The sequence below is a fragment of the Capricornis sumatraensis genome, chromosome X (assembly GCF_032405125.1).
Source record: "Capricornis sumatraensis isolate serow.1 chromosome X, serow.2, whole genome shotgun sequence".
NCBI lineage: Eukaryota > Metazoa > Chordata > Mammalia > Artiodactyla > Bovidae > Capricornis > Capricornis sumatraensis.
This window is the reverse complement of record NC_091092.1, coordinates 63,018,415-63,035,421: the sequence shown is the minus strand read 5'-3', so window position 1 is coordinate 63,035,421 and position 17,007 is coordinate 63,018,415. Positions and strand designations below refer to the sequence as shown.

The 17,007-nt window shown below is 54.3% G+C and overlaps 1 protein-coding gene across 4 annotated transcripts; it reads left to right on the top strand.

Annotated features, from left to right (window-relative positions):
• The first annotated feature begins 1,750 nt into the window (after nt 1-1,750).
• On the top strand, nt 1,751-9,562 carry IRAK1 (interleukin 1 receptor associated kinase 1). 4 transcript variants are annotated; one of them, XM_068962183.1, is made up of 14 exons: nt 1,751-1,886; nt 1,980-2,147; nt 2,270-2,401; nt 2,517-2,620; nt 2,776-2,964; nt 3,211-3,275; nt 3,482-3,596; nt 3,979-4,097; nt 4,560-4,767; nt 5,016-5,081; nt 6,207-6,446; nt 7,111-7,429; nt 7,847-7,990; nt 8,273-9,560. In XM_068962183.1, the coding sequence occupies exons 1-14, from the start codon at nt 1,751-1,753 to the stop codon at nt 8,332-8,334; spliced, it is 2,067 nt and encodes a 688-aa protein (XP_068818284.1). In that variant the 3' UTR covers nt 8,335-9,560. The 4 variants fall into 4 exon arrangements, with proteins under 4 accessions (XP_068818284.1, XP_068818282.1, XP_068818283.1 ...); XM_068962181.1 differs by having other exon boundaries at nt 6,207-6,443; nt 7,018-7,429; nt 8,273-9,559; XM_068962182.1 differs by having other exon boundaries at nt 1,751-2,147; nt 8,273-9,562.
• The last annotated feature ends 7,445 nt before the right edge of the window (nt 9,563-17,007 follow it).

Sequence of the window (17,007 nt, the reverse complement as noted above, 5' to 3'; positions counted from 1 at the left end):
CAGAGGGTTAACATTCATGGCGTGTGTGTATGCTGAGCATCCCTGAGGTGCCAGGGCTGTCCCGGGAGCTGCAGTCCAGCAGAATTGGAAGTGGGACCAAGTCCCAGTTCACTTAGTGTGTGTGTGCCCACTAGTTCCCTCCACAGCTTGGGAGTCTTGGTAAGAGCTGTCCCTATGGGAAGCTACTGGGGCTCAGGGCATGGCTGGCCTCCTCTTGCGGAGTGGCTGCAGCTTCTGGGAAGAGGCTGCCACGGAGGTGCGTCTCAAGCTGACCTGGTTTCTGCAAACCACTCTTGAAGTATCTGGATGGACAGCCTGCGGGCGGGGAGGGTGGCAGCCCTCAGGGGTCAGGATCAAGTGGACAAGGGGGTGGCTAGCAAAGACCTGCCTTTCAAGCTGGCGTCCAGCTGGAAAAAACAGAAGAGGAAGGCGCCCTGGCTGCTTGGCGGGAGGCGAGGAGGGGTGTCGGGGAAGCAGATGAGTGCTGAGGCTGAAGGACGTGCCACGGGACTCCAGGCCAGCTTCCAGCTACCTGAGTATCTGCTGGATGGAGCTACAAGTGCAAACCCATGGGGGTGGGAGCCCTGGCACATTCTCGGAACCCCAAGGAGTTGTGGCTGGGTTAAGGCTGCTGCCAAGTGCCAAGAGCAAGACAGGTGGGCAGGAAAGGGCCACACGGTGACAACGTCAGAAGCCGTGCTGAAAAGCTGCAATCCCTCAGAGGGCTTCAGGAACCCCGGAAAGGTCTTAAGCAGAAAAATTGGTGTGGAGTGCTTTGTGCCTAAGGAAGACCCCTGAGCCGAGAGGAGGCAGGGAAGCATGTTTGTTTAGGTTCATCTAGGTCAGACCCCCGTGGGGAAGAAAGGAACTCCAGAGAAGTTCAGAGAGGTAACAGTTTCCTGGTGGCTGCTACTGCTACTGCGAATGATGGAGGCATGCCGGAGGCCTGTGGGGAGACGCCAGACAGGCCAAGTATGGCGCTCAGTGAGCTTCAGAGAAAAGGGTGGGAGCTGCCAGAGCCCGCCATCCTCAAGCGTGACAAGAGGGAGGAGGGCAGCCGGAGTGAAGGTCTGTCTCTAAGAGAGTAGTAAACACGTTTTCTGTGCTAGCGGAAGGAGCCAGCGAAGAAGAAAAGAGGGCAGCTGCTGCAAAGACCTAACCACCGCTGGAGCAGGTTCCGGGAGGGCCAAGAAAAGATGGGATGCAGGGCCCAGGGGGTGGGTGGAGATGCTGCGAGCTTCCAGATCGTTCTTCCTGCCCCCAGCCTCACAAGCCAGCTGCAGAGAATCAGCCGGGAGCCCTGGTGTGACCCACATCTGACCCTGGATGTCTTGACCCCTCGCCACCGCTTTCCCCACGAAACAGAAACCTAAAGAGGACCAGCCAGCGGCTCTCCGAAGCCCCGCTTCTAGCCCTTTCTGGAAGGCCTTCGCTGTGTCCATCGTCCCTGGGGCCGAGAAGCGCTCTCCTGCAGCCCTCGGAGCCCTCCTCCTCCGGGAAGCTCACCCGTCCGCCTCGCCGGGCCCCGGGGCGAGGCCTCCGGGAGGCGTGACCGCGCGCGGCGCCCCCGTGTGGCCGGGGCTGGCGGCGGTGGTGGCGGCCCCGGGTGCCGCCCCTTCCGGCCCGCCGGGCGTCGCACGAGGCCGCCTTAAAGGGGAAGTGAGTCAGTGTTCGCGGACCCGGCCGGCCGAGGCCCGCGCCCGCCGCGGCCCGGAGAGGCCCCGGCCCGGCGGCGGCGGCGGCGGTGGCCATGGCCGGGGGGCCGGGCCCGGGAGACCCCGCGGTCCCCGGCGCCCAGCACTTCTTGTACGAGGTGCCGCCCTGGGTCATGTGCCGCTTCTACAAAGTGATGGACGCCCTGGAGCCCGCCGACTGGTGCCAGTTCGGTGGGTGGCCGCAGGCCGGCAGGGGCGGGCCGGGGCGGGCCGGGGAGCCGCGCGGGGCCCGGACGCCGCGGCCTGACGCCCCCTGCCCCGCAGCCGCCCTGATCGTCCGCGACCAGACCGAGCTGCGGCTGTGCGAGCGCTCCGGGCAGCGCACAGCCAGCGTCCTGTGGCCGTGGATCAACCGCAACGCCCGCGTGGCCGATCTCGTGCGCATCCTCACGCACCTGCAGCTGCTGCGGGCGCGGGACATCATCACTGCTTGTGAGCGCGGCCCCGGAGACCCCCGGAACCCCCAGGACCCTGGGACAGGGGCCACCCAGGGCTTACCTCGGAGCTCCTCCCTCCAGCCTGGGCCTAACGTCCTTCCCTCCCCGGCCTCCCAGGGCACCCTCCCGCCCCGCTTCTGCCCGCCAGCACCACCTCCCCGACACCCAGCAGCATCTCCACACCCTCCGAGGCTGCGGTTCCCGGCCACCGGAAGTTGCCGTCTCTGGCCTCCACCTTCCTCTCCCCAGGTAAGAAAACCCCGGTTGGCCTGATGAACCTCAGGAAAGGACCCCCTTGCTCCTGGCCACCCCGATAGATCCTGCCACTGGCCTCTGCCTGCCTTTCACTGGTGTCTTTGCGAAGCTTTTCCAGGCTCCCAGACTCACTCTGACCCCGAGCTCTGCCCTGGACCAAACCCAGCTGCCCACCAGCCACCATTGCCATCTCCAGCCCCCTCATCTACCAAGGTAGGTGGGTCCTGCCCCCCACCCAGAGGTTTGATGCCAGCAAGCAGTGACAGCTGCCTTTGGTCCCCTGGGCCACCCCAGGCAGCCCAGCAAGGGTGGGCTGAGGCAGAGGGGAGGATATGGGACCTCACCTGATACAGGGTCTCTTCCCACAGCCCAGCCCAGAGAGCCCCATGCCCCTCCTGCCGGGGGCCCCCTCCTCTTCGTTCTGCTGGCCCCTTCATGAGATTTGCCAGGGCACCCACGACTTCTCAGAGGAGCTCAAGATCGGGGAGGGCGGCTTTGGCTGTGTGTACCGGGCAGTGATGAGGAACACCGTCTATGCTGTGAAGAGGCTCAAGGAGGTGTGTGGAGCATCCTGGCCAGGGCCCTCAAGGGCTGTTCCCAGACTCGGGCTTTTGTGGTCCTCCCCCACCCCCTTCGCAACCCCACAGGGTTCCTTCAGCCCTCTGATTTCACAGTCCAGGGCCCCCAGGCCCGTGCTCCTTCTGGGCCCAGAACAGGTGGCGGGGGGTGGGGGGCATGAAGTCCGGGCCACAGGAGTCTCACACTGCCAGTCCCCCCTGCCTCATTCTCCCCGAGGGCTGCAGGAGGCTGACCTGGAGTGGACCACAGTGAAGCAGAGCTTCCAGACCGAAGTGCAGCAGCTGTCGCGGTGAGCCTGCAGGCAGGGGCAGGGCCCCACCAGGACCACATGTCCGGGGACCTGGCTCCCCATTGGTCTGCAGCCTGCCAGGCCCAGGCGAGCCGGGGAACCTGGTTAGGGACCATCCGCACCCTACACCACCCCCCCGCAATGGCCAGATGGAAGGCGTGCTGGATGCTGGGAGCAGAGCACTGAGACTCCACCGTTTCAAATAGGTTTCGTCACCCCAACATCGTGGACTTTGCCGGCTACTGTGCTCAGAGTGGCTTCTACTGCCTTGTCTATGGCTTCCTGCCCAATGGCTCCCTGGAAGACCGCCTCCACGTCCAGGTAAGCCTTGCCTGGCCTGGCCTGGCACACTGTGTCACTCTTGGCACCTGGGCTTAGCGGGACATGGGGCTGGGGTCCTTGGCCTCAGTGATCGGGACCTCTTCATGCTTGGAAGCCAAGCTCATGGGGCCTCTGAAAGGGGCCCCATCTGCTCCCCTGGGCAAACAGAGTAGCGGAAGGATCTTGGCGGCATTGCCCAGAGGGCAAGAGGCAATGGACAGCCCCTGGGCCCCATCTAGAGAGGCGCCCACAGGACACAAGGGCTGACCAAGCCCAAGACAGGAGCATCTCTGACCTGACACTTCAGCGCTCAGGGGAAGCATGGATGGGCATCAAAGACAGTGGCTCCACGGTCTCCCCTTTCTTCCTTGTGCCCCTCCAGACACAGGCCTGGCCCCCTCTCTCCTGGCCTCAGCGACTGGACATCCTTCTGGGCACAGCCCGGGCAATTCAGTTCTTACATCAAGATAGCCCCAGCCTCATCCATGGAGATGTCAAGAGGTGAGGCGGTGACACGGCCAGCCCCTGGGGGCCTTTGAGGGTGGCAGGAGCCCTATGGCAAGGGGTGATGCTCCCACACCTCCCGTCAGCAGGGACCGAGGGTGCCTGCTGCCTGGTCCCTAGGAGCCTGGCCCTGAGCGATCCCCCTGAGAACAGGGGACATCAGGGCTGGGGTCTGAGGGTCACTGAGCACCCAGTGTGGGCCAGGGGTGGACATGGAGGCCAGGGATGGGTTCCACTGGTGAACAGGGCCTCAACTGCAGGATCGGGCTCTGGAGGCCACTTGCTCGGAGCCCCAAGTGGCCAGAACACCATGAGCACGGGCCACAATCCGCCACTGAGGTGAATGTCAGTGGCTCCGGTCTGATTGTCTCAGGACCAGGCAGGGGGCAGTAGGTGCAGGGGTGATGAGTCGCAGAGAGGGCTAAGGCCAGGCTGACGCCACCGCCTTCCATCCCCAAGTTCCAACGTCCTTCTGGATGAGAGACTGATGCCCAAACTGGGGGACTTCGGCCTGGCCCGTCTCAGCCGGTTTACAGGGGCCAACCCCGGCCAGAGCAGTAGTGTGGCCCGGACTCGGACGGTGCGTGGCACCCTGGCCTACCTGCCTGAGGAGTACGTGAAGACCGGGAGGCTGGCCGTGGACACCGACACCTTCAGCTTTGGCGTGGTGAGCTGCGGGGCCCTCGACTGGCCTGGGGGTGGGGGGCTGCAGCCCCCGGAGAATCCTCCAGCAGGCCTGACCAGCTTCAGATCCCAGGACCCGTCTTCCCCAGCTCGGGCGCCCTGCGCGGCTCCACACCTTCATGTCTGTCGTTTTCCATTCCTCTCCTCCACGTGGGCCCTCCAGACCCCCTGAGCTTGAGTCCCCCGTGCAGTTTCTCAGCGGCCCCAGTCTGCAGCCTGCTCTCTCTGCAGGTGCTGCTGGAGACCCTGGCCGGCCAGAGGGCCGTGAGGATGCATGGTGCCCAGCCCAAGTATCTGGTGAGCCTCCTCCCGAGGCAGGTGGGGAGAGAGAGAGGGACGGAGGAACAATCCGGAACGTGGGGCCGCCAGCCCGGCCTCTGCTGACTCATTGTTGAGAGTAGGCAGGGCCCCAGACAGCTGCATCTGCCTGGCTGGGGACAAACCTGTCTGTCCCTGGCAAGTGCCACAGGCCCTTCCAGACCCCACCTGGGTTTGGCGAGGTTTTGGGGGGGGGGGTCAGGGTTGGGGGTTGCAGCCCGATCACAGTGGAAAACAGAATCAGGGGACCTGGGAGAAGCAATGGTTGGGAATCGGACCATGTCCCCCCTCACCCCAGATGCCTTCCCTGGGTTTTGCGGGGCAGGTCTATTCCTCCGCAGACTGACCCAGAGCCCAAAATCCAGCTCCTCTCTGCTTAGTCGGCAGGATCCTTCACACTGTATAAGCCGGTGTGTTGCCCGGGCTCGGGGCTGTTTCCATCCATTCCCGGGTCTCAAAGGGATCTCTGCTGGAGCCGGGCACCAAATAGATCTGCACTCGGGCCCATTGTCAGCACCGCTGTGGCACAGCATGCCGGACCCCACAGGGTCCCTACCACGGCTTCTCTGGGCAACCACCAAAAAGCTCTTTTAGAACTGTGAGGAGGTGGTGGAACCCCTTTACCCCCGCCATGCTTGGGATGAAGGCCCAGACCCTTGCGTGGTTGCCAGCTTGCTGTCTGTCCTCCAGACCTGGCGGCTCCCTGTTCCTCTGCCTAAAAGGCCACGCCCCCCAACCCCAGGGTCTGCTCCTGGTCCTTCCTGTCTGGTCCTGTCCCTCCCCATCTCCGTGGGGCTCTCCCCTCTGAGCCCTGCCCTCTCTGGCTAGTTGCTGTCTTTTGATCAGAGCCCGAGTGTCACTTGCTTGGGCCCCCCCATCAAAACCCCTGGGGAGGCCTCCCTGCTGTGGTTTCCCCTGGTTTTCGAAGCATATCGACGTCTCTCCCCTCTCAGGAAGTCAGCTCTGTGAAAGCCAGCCCAGGTGCTGGGCGCGTGGCTGGATCCCGGGGGCCCAAGTCAGCGCTGAGCATATGCAGATGAGGGCCAGGGATGGCAGCGCAAGGCACGGCCCACGGGGGCCAGACTCACGTTGCATATCCCACAGAAAGACTTGGTTGAAGAGGAGGCGGAGGAGGCCGGGGTGACCCTGAAGGGCACCCAGACCGCAGTCCAAGGCGGGCCGGCCACAGACACGTGGGCCGCCCCAGTTGCCGCCCAGATCTACAAGAAGCACCTGGACCCCAGGCCAGGGCCATGCCCACCAGAACTGGGCCTGGCCCTGGGCCAGCTGGCTTGCTGCTGCCTACACCGCCGGGCCAAGAGGAGACCCCCGATGACCCAGGTAGTCCTGTGAGCTGGGGGTATGGGAAGTGCTTGAGATGCCAGTCTCCACATGTTGCTCAACTGCCCTTTGGTTTGGCTTGAACCCCCACTGAACCCAGCCAGGTACAGAGAGGGAGGCGATCGGCTTTTTACTGCGCCCCCTTCTGGGTGCCTTGCGCCACTGCATCTGCCTTTTTTGTGTCCCTTCCACCTCTTTGTCTCTCTTTTATTTATTTATTTATTTTAATTGGAGGCTAATTACTTTACAGTATTGTGGTGGTTTTTGCCATACATTCACATGAATCAGCTGTGGGTGTACTTGTGTTCCCCATCCTGAACAACCCCCCCCCCACGTCCCTCCCCATCCTATCCCTCATTTGTCTCTCTTGAGAAAAGAAAGAAGCATCATTGAGGGCATCAAGGCAAAAAGGTTTGCTTTCTCAAAGACAAAGAGAAGCTGCTCTCGGTCCTTAGCTTTAGTGACAACGATTCTCTTCTCTGGCCCTGACCTGGAGCTGCCCTGCAGTTCCGCCACCCTCTGTGAGGACCTGGACAGGGCCACTCACCCTGAGAGCCCCGGTCCCTCCCTGCAGGTGTACCAGACACTGGAGGAGCTGCAGGTGGTGGTGGCAGGGCCATGCCTGGAGCCAGAGCCTGCCAGCCACAGCCCCCCTTCCCCGCAAGAGAACTCCTACGTGTCCACCAGCGGGAGCGCCCTGAGCCGTGCCAGCCCCTGGCAGCCCCTGGCGGTGCCCTCGGGGGCCCAGGCCCAGGCTACAGACTGGCCGCACAAAGGTGCCAACCAGCCCGTGGAGAGTGACGAGAGCGTGTCTGACCTCTCTGCTGCCCTGCACTCCTGGCATCTGAGCCCCAGCTGCCCTGCGGGCCCAGGGGCCCCCAGCTGGGTGCCAGCACCCCTCGGGCAGGCTGCCTGCACCCAGGGGGTTGCCGCCCGAGAGTCGAGCTGGGGGAGCAGCCCGGGTCTCCAGCCTACAGCTGTGGAAGGTACCAGCAGGGGAACCAAAGGCCTCCTTTCCGGGCAAACCCCATCCTCCCGACCCCAGCCTTCTGGGAGGAGAGACCCAGGACCAGCCATGAAGCTCCATCTGTCCTTAGCAAGTTGCAGGCTGCCGTCTTGGGTTGGGCTGCTCGCCTGACCCCAGGAAGGTCCAAAGAAGGACCGTCCCGGGCCATCTCGTCTCACTGGGCCATGCCCCCAGCTGGCTGAGGATAGGCCAGGAGTGAGGCAGGCCCAGTCCATGACTGGGCTCCAGGCCTTGCCCACAGACAGAGCACTCAGGACCTCTGTCCTTTGGGAGGGCAGGGAGGGAACTAGGCTGGGGATGGGGAAGGCTCGCGAGGCCAGCAGTGAGTGTCAGCAGGGAGTTCCCAGAGGCTCAGGGGGTCCTCTCTCCACCCCAGGACCCCTCCTGGGCAGCTCCACATCCTCGCGGCCCCCGCAGATAGTGATCAATCCGGCGCGACGGAAGATGCTGCAGAAGCTGGCATTGTATGAGGATGGGGTCCTAGACAGCCTGCAGCTGCTCTCGTCCAGCTCTCTCCCAGGTACCCTCCAAGAACAGTGGCCTTTGAGAAGTCATGTGCCCTGGGCACAGCCCGTTCCTGTCCTGTCCCACCTCCCTGTCCTGCCAATACTCCCCCTCCCCGTAGTCCGGGATTGCCCGTGCCCATACTTCCAAAACATATGAAGCCCCTGCTGGGCAGGTTCCATTCAAAGAAATGCTGCTGAGGAATAGAAACCACTAAGTCCAGAGAGCGCCCCGGGAGTGAGGGCTAGGGCAGCCCCACTGTCGGCTAACCGACTGGCATTTCCTACCCACTGTGCAGACTCGGGCCAGGACCTGCAGGACAGGCAGGGGCCCGAAGAGAGAGACGAGTTTCGGAGCTGAATCGCCCGCCTGGGCCGATCCCCAAACCTGGAAGTCCAAGTTCTCATGGTCGAAAGTTCTCACAGCCCTCAACCCCTTGGCAGCCCACGGGCATTGGGGGTGGGGGGATTCCATCCGCCTGGAGGAGGGTGTTTGGTGGCCCTGGCACTTTTGGGGTGTGGGCACAGGCTGGGCTTGGAGCCCCCCACCCTGAGTAGGGCAGGGACATCTTCATGACCTGCCCTCAGTCCAACATCTGTGGAAGCAGAAGGCCGCTGGCCCTGGAGGGGCCAAGGAGGAGCTAGAGTGGGCACTGCCAGTTGGGCAGGGCATCTGTAGCCCAGGGCTACAGGGCACAGAGCCATCGAGGGAGGGCCCCTCCCAGCCTTGTAACTGGGAAAGACACAGGTCTGGCTGGCCCGTGGTTCAGTCCACAAGCTGGAAGTGGGGGTTCCAAGAGGCCCCGGGGAGTCCCACAGTGCCTCCCACCAGGCCAGTGTCTGCAGGCTGCCCTGGAGGACCAGGAGCTGGTCCGCTACCCAGGCCACCCCTTGGTACTGTGGACAGTCACGGAGCCAGGCTAGGCTCTCCAGACCACAGGCTCCGCCCCTGGGCACAGCTTGTGGCAGAGGGGTCACGCCCCCCCACTCCAGGTTTGGCTTGGCACACACCTTGTGTCACCCAGACAGTGAGAAGCCCCAAGAAGGCAGGAAGTTGGGAGCCAGGCAGACAGGAAGAAAAAAGACAAGGGGACTCTCAGTTTTCGGAGCAAGTCAGGGTTTGTGTCACTGAGTGTCTCTGAGAGCAGCCCAGGGCTGTAGCAGAGGCTCCAGATGCTTCTGTGTCTGCAGTCGTGAGTCACACTACAGGCCCCACGTAAGCGAGGCATCGGTGGAATCCAAGTTGTCCTGGAGTAATAAAAGCTTACCCTTCCATCTCTGGCTGTACTCGTAGACTTTGTGGCAAAGCCCTGAGCTTGTCCAGGGACTTTCTTCTCAGGGTTCTTAACTGTCCAAACTCAGACACCAGTCTCCCACCCAACTCCCAAATCCTCTGCAGGTACTTGCTTCCTCTCCCAGTAAGCCACCATGCTGGTGACAGGTCACACAACACTACTACCCAGCAGTACTTTCACAGGGTGTTACCTTTTCCCCTATGTTACACATTTTTATTGTAAATGGCATCTTTATTTCCTTTTCTAACTGCTTGTTACTCCTGTATGGAAGCACAGTTGAGTTCTGTCCATTGGCTTTGCTTTCTGTCACCTTGCTTCAATTTACACATTAGCTCTAATAGTTTGGTAAATACCGTGGGATGGTTTATGCACACAACCATCTCATGTGCAAATAAAGACTGATTCACCTCTTCCTTCCCATTCTGTATGCTGTTCTTTTTTAAATTTATTTCTTTATTTTTTTGTTTGGCTATATACCGTGCAGCTTGTGGGATCTTAGTTCCCTGACCAGGGATTAAACCCAGGCCCATGGCAGTGAAAGTGCAGAATCCTAAACACTGACCCACCAGGGAATTCCCTTTGTTCTTTTTCTTACCTTGTTACACTAGCTAGGGCTTCTGGTCTAGTATTGAATAGAAGTGGTGAAAGGGGACATCCTTGCCTTGTTCTCAGTATTAGGTGCAGAGTGTTATATTTCACCGTGAAGTATGATGCTACCAATAGAATTGTCATAGGTGTGTTTTGTCAGTGTGGTAAACCCCATAAGTTGATTTTCTAATATTAAACCAATTTTATATTTCTTAGATAAAAACAGCACTTGGTCATGATGTTACCCTTTTATATATTGCTAAATTCCATTTGCTAATATCATTTTGAGAATTTTTGCATCTGTTCATGAGGGATACTGATTTGTAGTTATCTTATAATATCTTTACCTGGTTTTGCTATCAGATAGGCTTTCATACAGAGAAGGCGATGGCACCCCACTCCAGTACTCTTGCCTGGAAAATCCCATGGACGGAGGAGCCTGGTAGGCTGCAGTCCATGGGGTCGCAAAGAATCGGCCATGGGGTCGCAAAGAGTCGGACATGAGTGAGCGACTTCAGTTTCACTTTTCACTTTCATGCATTGGAGAAGGAAATGGCAACCCACTCCAGTGTTCTTGCCTGGAGAATCCCAGGGACCGGGGAGCCTGGTGGGCTGCCATCTATGGGGTCGCACAGAGTCAGACACGACTGAAGCAACTTAGCAGCAGCAGCAGCAGCAGCAGGCTTTCATAAAGTAAGTTGGAAAGTGTTTCCTTCTCCTCCTAAGTTGTTAAAGGGCTCATATATGCTTAAGTGTTACTCCTGTAAAGGTTTGATGGAATCACCAGTGAAGTCCTATGCATCTGGAGTTTTCTTTTTTTCTTCTCTTTTTTTTGTTTTCTTTGAGGGAAGGTTTTTCATTATAAATCCAATTTCTTTAATTAGATATCAGGCCCTTCAGATTTTGTTCATGTGTCAAGTTTTAGCAGTTGGTGTCTTTCAAGGAATTTGCCCGTTTCATCTAAGTTGACATAAACTTAATAATGCCCCCTTACCCTTTGATGTCTGTAGGATATATAGCAACAGCCCCTCTATCATCCCCAATACTGGTAATTTGTTTGTTTCCTTTTTCTGAATTTATTTTATTTTTGGCTGTGCTGGGTCTTCACTGCTGCACACAGGCTTTCTCCAGTTGTGGCGAGTGGAAGCTACTATTTGTTGGGGTGCACAGAGGCTTCAGTAGTTACGGCTCATGGGCTTAGTTGCTCTGCGGCATGAGGGATCTTTCTGGACGGGGATTGAAGTCATGTCTCCTGCTTTAGCAGGTGGACTCCCAACCACTGGGCCACCAGGGAAGTCCCATGTCTTTCCGTTTTTTTTTTTTTTTGGATCAGCCTAAATAGAGGCTTATCGATTTTATTGATAATTTCAAAGAAGCAAGTTTGGTTTCACTGATTTTTCTCTATAGTCCATTTTCTCTCTTTTATTAAGTTCCACTATCATGTCCTTTCTTTTACTTGTTTTGGAGTAATAAATCTTTTTGGGGGTTTAATTTGCTCATCTTTTTTTCCAGCTTCTTAAAGTATAATCCTAAATCAGTGATTATGTTTTGTGTTTTTTTAATTCTGTTGTGGTCAGAGAATTTACTCTGTATAGTTGCATTCCTTTGAAAATAATTGAGACTTGCTTCATGACTTAACATATGGTTTAGCTTGATGAATGTTCCATGTGTATTTGGAAAGAGTGTATATTTGGCAGTTGGGTGGAGTATTCTGTAAGTGTCAGGTCAAGATGGTTGACAGTGTTTGAGTCTCTGGATTGCAGTCTCCAGCTGTAACTCCATCTTTCACCTTTCAATTCTTTTAGATTTTGCTTCATGTATTTTGACATTCTCATTGGGTACATACACGTTTAGGATAGTGTTCTTTATAAATTGGCTCTTTCAATATCATGAAATGCCCCTCTTTATCTCTGCTAATGTTCTTTCTTTTGATGTCTGCTTTGTCTGGTGTGGATGTAAGTGGCTACTCTCAACTTCCTTGTGCTTAATTTGTTCCCTGGTATAGCCTTTTTTTTCAGTTCTGTGTCTTTGAATTTAAAGTGCACTTATAGACGCATATGGTTCAGTGCCACTTTTTGTTTTGGTTTATCTTTTTTAACCAGTTTCATAATCTCTACCTTTTTAATTGATCTGTTTAGTCCATTTACATGTGATAGTGAGGTTTCAGTCTATCAACTGCTTTTTATTTTCTATTTGTCACATCTGTCCTTTGTTCCTCTTTTCCTCTGTCCCTAATATCTTTTGATTAATCACATGTTTCTTATATTCTATTATTTCTTTCCTGTTGGCTCGTTGCTCTAATAACTGAGACCACTGGTTCTACTCAGGAGCTGCATCATATCCTGGGCATCATATCCTGGAAAGTACCTCTAGGCAGAAATGCCAGGCTGCTTGTAGGGGTCACGACATTTGTTTTCCTTCTGATCACAGTCTGATACTGCCGTTGTCCAATATCTAAAAATAGTTGTTTCGAATATTTTGTCTAGTTTTCTAGTTGTTCACGATGAGAGGGCTATTCTGGCCGGAATCACAACATTCCCCTCTTCTGAGGAATTCTTCAGTCCTAAGATGACCCCATCTTTCTCCTGCAGGATCCATTTGTTCCTCACTCCTGGATCTACTTTCATCAAATATGTTCTAGTAGCTTCCAATCTTTCTTTTTTTTCCAGTCTCATGTGATTTGATTTTAATTTTTCTTGAAATGCAGTAGGTTAACAATGTTTCAGGTGTACAACAGTGTTTCACTTATACACTATAAATATATCTATCCTTTTCACTTATACACTATAGATATATCTGTTCTTTTTTAGATTCTTTTCCATTATAGGTCAGTCACCACAAGGTATCGAGTAGAATTCCCCATGCTATACAGTAGGTTGGTTAGTAGCTTGAACCATTCCTTTGACGTAGCACCTCTCTCCAAATCATAACCCCAATTTTCTATTCCTCTTTATGGACAAAGTTCTCAAAATAATTGTCTCTTTTCTTAGTTTTTTCCCATTTCCTTTTCAAACCCTTCTAATCTGGCTTCGACCTGCCCACTCCACCAAAGTGATGTCCAAGACACCACTGACCATGTTTCTGAATCTCGTGACTCCCTTCTGACTTCATCCTCCGGGCCTCTGGGTGCCACCTCTGCGATGTTGCCTGCTCTATCCTTTATGCCACCCCTTCACTACCTCCACTCACTCCTTTTCACCCAGATGCCTACCAGACATGTCCTCTTTGATATCTCACAGGTGCCATAAACCTAAATGACAAAATAGAACATTGGATTCCCAGCTCACTGATGTTGTTTGGCTATAGACAGCCAGGTGACAGCCACCACTGAGATCTAAGTCAGCACCAGTTATCTATTATCCCAAATAACCACCTCAAAACAGGCTGAAACGATGACATTTATTTTGCGAACCCGCAATGTGGGCAGGCCTCTGATGGGTACAGCTCAGTGTCAGATGGAGTAGCCAGAAGGCTGGTTGCTGGGACCACTCAGGCTTCTGCACATGTCTGGTGGTTGACACTGGGGATTTGCCAAGTACCCTGCCGAGGCCGGGACACCTATCTGCGCATACTGCTTCTTCGTGGCCATGTGGTTTCTTCCCAACATGGGGGCTTGCTTCTAAGAGTGAGCCCCTCAAGATGGCCTGCTGGAGGCCATATCACTAGTTTTGGTCTGGTTTCCACTGCATCCTCAAGGGGGAAGCGATTACAGTCCAGCTTTTGGTGTGAGAAGTGTCAGAGGATTCATGGACGTGTTGAAAACCAGCACGGGCATTTCCTTACACAAAGAGGACCACTTTGCTGGCTTCAAACACAGAAGGGTCTGCTGTGTCCTTGAACTTCCCAGAAATGGAACCGCGTAGACGGGCCCTGTTGTGGCTAGCTTCTTTCACTCAGCATGTTGTTCAGAGACGCAGCTGAGCGGTAGCAGCAGACAGGCCTTCATGCCTACATGCTCTTCCATTGAACACGCAGACCACATTTTACCCCTTCTCCCCTTCATGGATGTGTGGGTTGCTTTCAGTCGGGGGCTGGTATAAATAAAGGTGCCGTGAACATTTCTGTCAGTGTCTTGGTGATGGATGCCTGCATTTCTCTTGGATGTTCTATGCACTAGGGTTTTAGCCTAGAGGCAGAACCACTATTGGTTACAGATAGGGTTCGGCCTGCCGGGGTGTGTGAGGCTGTAGCTTCTGCCTCTCTTGGACCTCAGGTCAGCAGGCCTGGCTTCTGGAAAGGAGAGACAGCCATTCGTGGGAAAGCAAACCCCAGTGAAGCCTGCATTGGTCTCACCATATCCCCATGGTGCAAACAGCCCACAGACAAGCCAGTGCACAAGGTCACACACACAGCAACCCGCAGGCACGCTTCCCACAGTTCTCAACTCCAAACCACAAAGGCACTCCGCCCTCCACCAGCCTTCCTACCCGCTCCTCATCTGCCAGATCGCACCCAAATTTCTTGTTAGGCCAACCTTGACCTGGGATCACATGTGGAGGGGAATTCTGGGAAATTCAGAAATTTCAGTTCAGCTTGAATAACACAGTATCAGAGCAACCCAGGCACATATACACATGGGATGCATGTGGTCAGCTGTAGCGGGTCCTGCCAGATGTTTTCCAGTGTGGCTACACCAGTTTACCCCCTCTCCCCAAGCAGTTCGTGAGCATTCCAGTTGTTCCACATCCTCACGGATAGTTGGTGTTCTTGCGTGTTTTCATTGTAGTCATTCCAACAGGGCTCTGAAGGGCTATCTCATTGTGGTTTTGGTTTCCATTTCCCTGATGACTCATGGTCAGCGTCCATTCATCTGCTTGTTGGCCATCTGCAGGTCCGCTCCTGGGAAAGGCACACCACCTGATGAGGCCCTTGTTGATATGCAGGGCTTCTGTGTCCATTCAGAGGATTTGTCTTGGATGACAAGTGTCCCATAGCATCTTCTGCCACTCTGGGCTTTATCTTTTCACGCTCTGAATGACATTTTTTGATGAACAATTCTTAATTTGAATGAAGCCCAACATAGTGATCATTTCCATTTGGGTTAAGAGATCTTTTCTGTTGGTCTGTGCACTGCTTAAGAGATTTGGGCTTCCTCCAGGGTCATAAAGATATTCTCCTTTGACTTCTAGACACTCCATTGTTTTACATTTCATATTTAGGTCCATGCGATACCTCAAGTTGATTTTTGTTTCTGGTGGCAGGTTGACATCAAGCTGTCCTTTTTGTCCCCACATGGACATCCTATCTCTCCCACGTGTGTTCAGTCGCTCAGTCATGTCTGACTCTTTGTGACCCCTTGGACTGTCACCCACCAAGCTCCTCTGTCCATGGGATTTCCTTCTCCAGGGGATCTTCCTGACCCAGGAATCAGACCCACGTCTCCTGCATCACCTGCTTGGCAGGCAGATTCTTTACCGTGAGCTATTGGGGAAGCCTCCAACAGTAAGTAAAAAGACCATCCTTCCCCAGTAGATCACAGTGGGGACTTTGTCATCAACCTACTGGCCAGCTCTGTTCTCTGTTCCATTACACCAGGCTTTCTGCCTTCTTTCTATCAGCACCGTATCAGCTTCATTACTGCTGCCTTAGAGCAAGTGTCTATTTCTGTGAGCGTTGAGCCTTCAGGTTTGTTCTAGATCATCTGGTTTTTCTTCCAAATTGATCTTCCAGTTTTTCTAGACTCTTTGCATTTCCACATAAATCGTAGAGCAGTTGGAGCTCTCCTCCACTGCTGCTGGGAATGTCAAATGGGTCAGCCACTTTGGAAAATGATTTGGCAGTGTCTTAAAATGTCATCATCCACTTATACGACGATACACTCTTCCCCGGCTAGCATCTGAGAGGAGCAAATTCATCCATCCACACCAAGACTTGTACGTGAGTGTTCACAGCTGCTCTAATCACAACAGCCAGACAGTGGAAACAATCCAAATAGCCATCAGGTGACTGCATAAACTGTATGTTCATACAACAGAGGAAAACTTAGCAATAAAAAGGAATGAACTATTGGACTCAGAGTAACTACTGAGTGAAAAGAGCCAGACCAAAAAAAGCACACAATTCTAGGAAATGCAAATTTATCTCTCCTGACAAAACGCTGGTGGGTGGCTGGTTTAGGGATGGGTGGGGATGGAGGTGCAAGAGACGGGAGTCACCAAGAGGGAGGGGAAACTTTTGAGGTGACGGTTTCATAGATAGAACTTTCAGAGGTCTAGGTTTTCGATTATGTGCAATTGATTTTATGTCAATTCTATCTCAAGATTGCTGTGTTGGTTTTTTTTTTTTTTCAAAATACAATGTGACTCTTTTAAGCAACATATTGTTGGGTTTTTTTTCTATTTAATCCAGCCTGGCAATCATTGTTTATCCACTGACATTTTAATGTAATTGCCCATATGGTTGTGTGTGTGTTTATTGTGGTTAATATACATGACATAATATTTATCATGTGAACCATTTGTATCCGATTCAGTGGCCCTGGATACATTCACAGTGTTGTGTAACCATCATCACCATTGAAACCTCCCAATTTTCTCATCATTACCAACACAAACCCTGTGCCCACTAACCAGTGACACCCCATTCTCCCTCCTGAGATGCCCATATTGTCCCATCTGCTCTGTGTTCCTTCCTTTCTCCTTTCTCACATTCTTTCAGTGTCACTAGTGTCATCCCTCTTGGGTTACCCTGCAGATCAGGTCTGCAGCCCTGCATGTAGCCCTCCCCCAGCACTCCTGGCTTCATAGTGTCTGCATGGTTTCACTTATGCTGCATTGACCACATAGATTCCCTTTCTAATGCTCTGTATGCCTTCCTGCTGCTCTGGTCTTCCACCCTGGATCCCTCTATCCCTCCCTTGCTTTATTTCTCAAATGACTTCATCTCTTGGCTGAAAATAGGGTCAAGAAAATAATGAGAGGATAACATCACCACCAGAGCCATTAACGAGTATGAACCATCCTCTGCTGTTCTCTGCTCTTGACTCCTGCAAACATCACCAAATCCCCTCTATGGGCCCCATGACCTAGACGTCAGTGTTTTTTGAATAACACTTTAAATAGCAAATATTCTCTGGATGGACCTCTGCACGCAGGGGAAATGTGGGGCTCCTTGACGTGTTTATCAAGAGGGCTGGGGTAACTATGCTGGGG

Excerpts from the sequence above, each read along its gene's own strand:
- IRAK1 (XM_068962182.1), top strand. The coding sequence starts at position 1,751 with ATGGCCGGGGGGCCGGGCCCGGGAGACCCCGCGGTCCCCGGCGCCCAG. Across the intron at positions 5,082-6,206 it reads GTGCCCAGCCCAAGTATCTG|AAAGACTTGGTTGAAGAGGA; the intron begins GTGAGCCTCCTC and ends CATATCCCACAG. Across the intron at positions 7,430-7,846 it reads CCAGCCTACAGCTGTGGAAG|GACCCCTCCTGGGCAGCTCC; the intron begins GTACCAGCAGGG and ends TCTCCACCCCAG.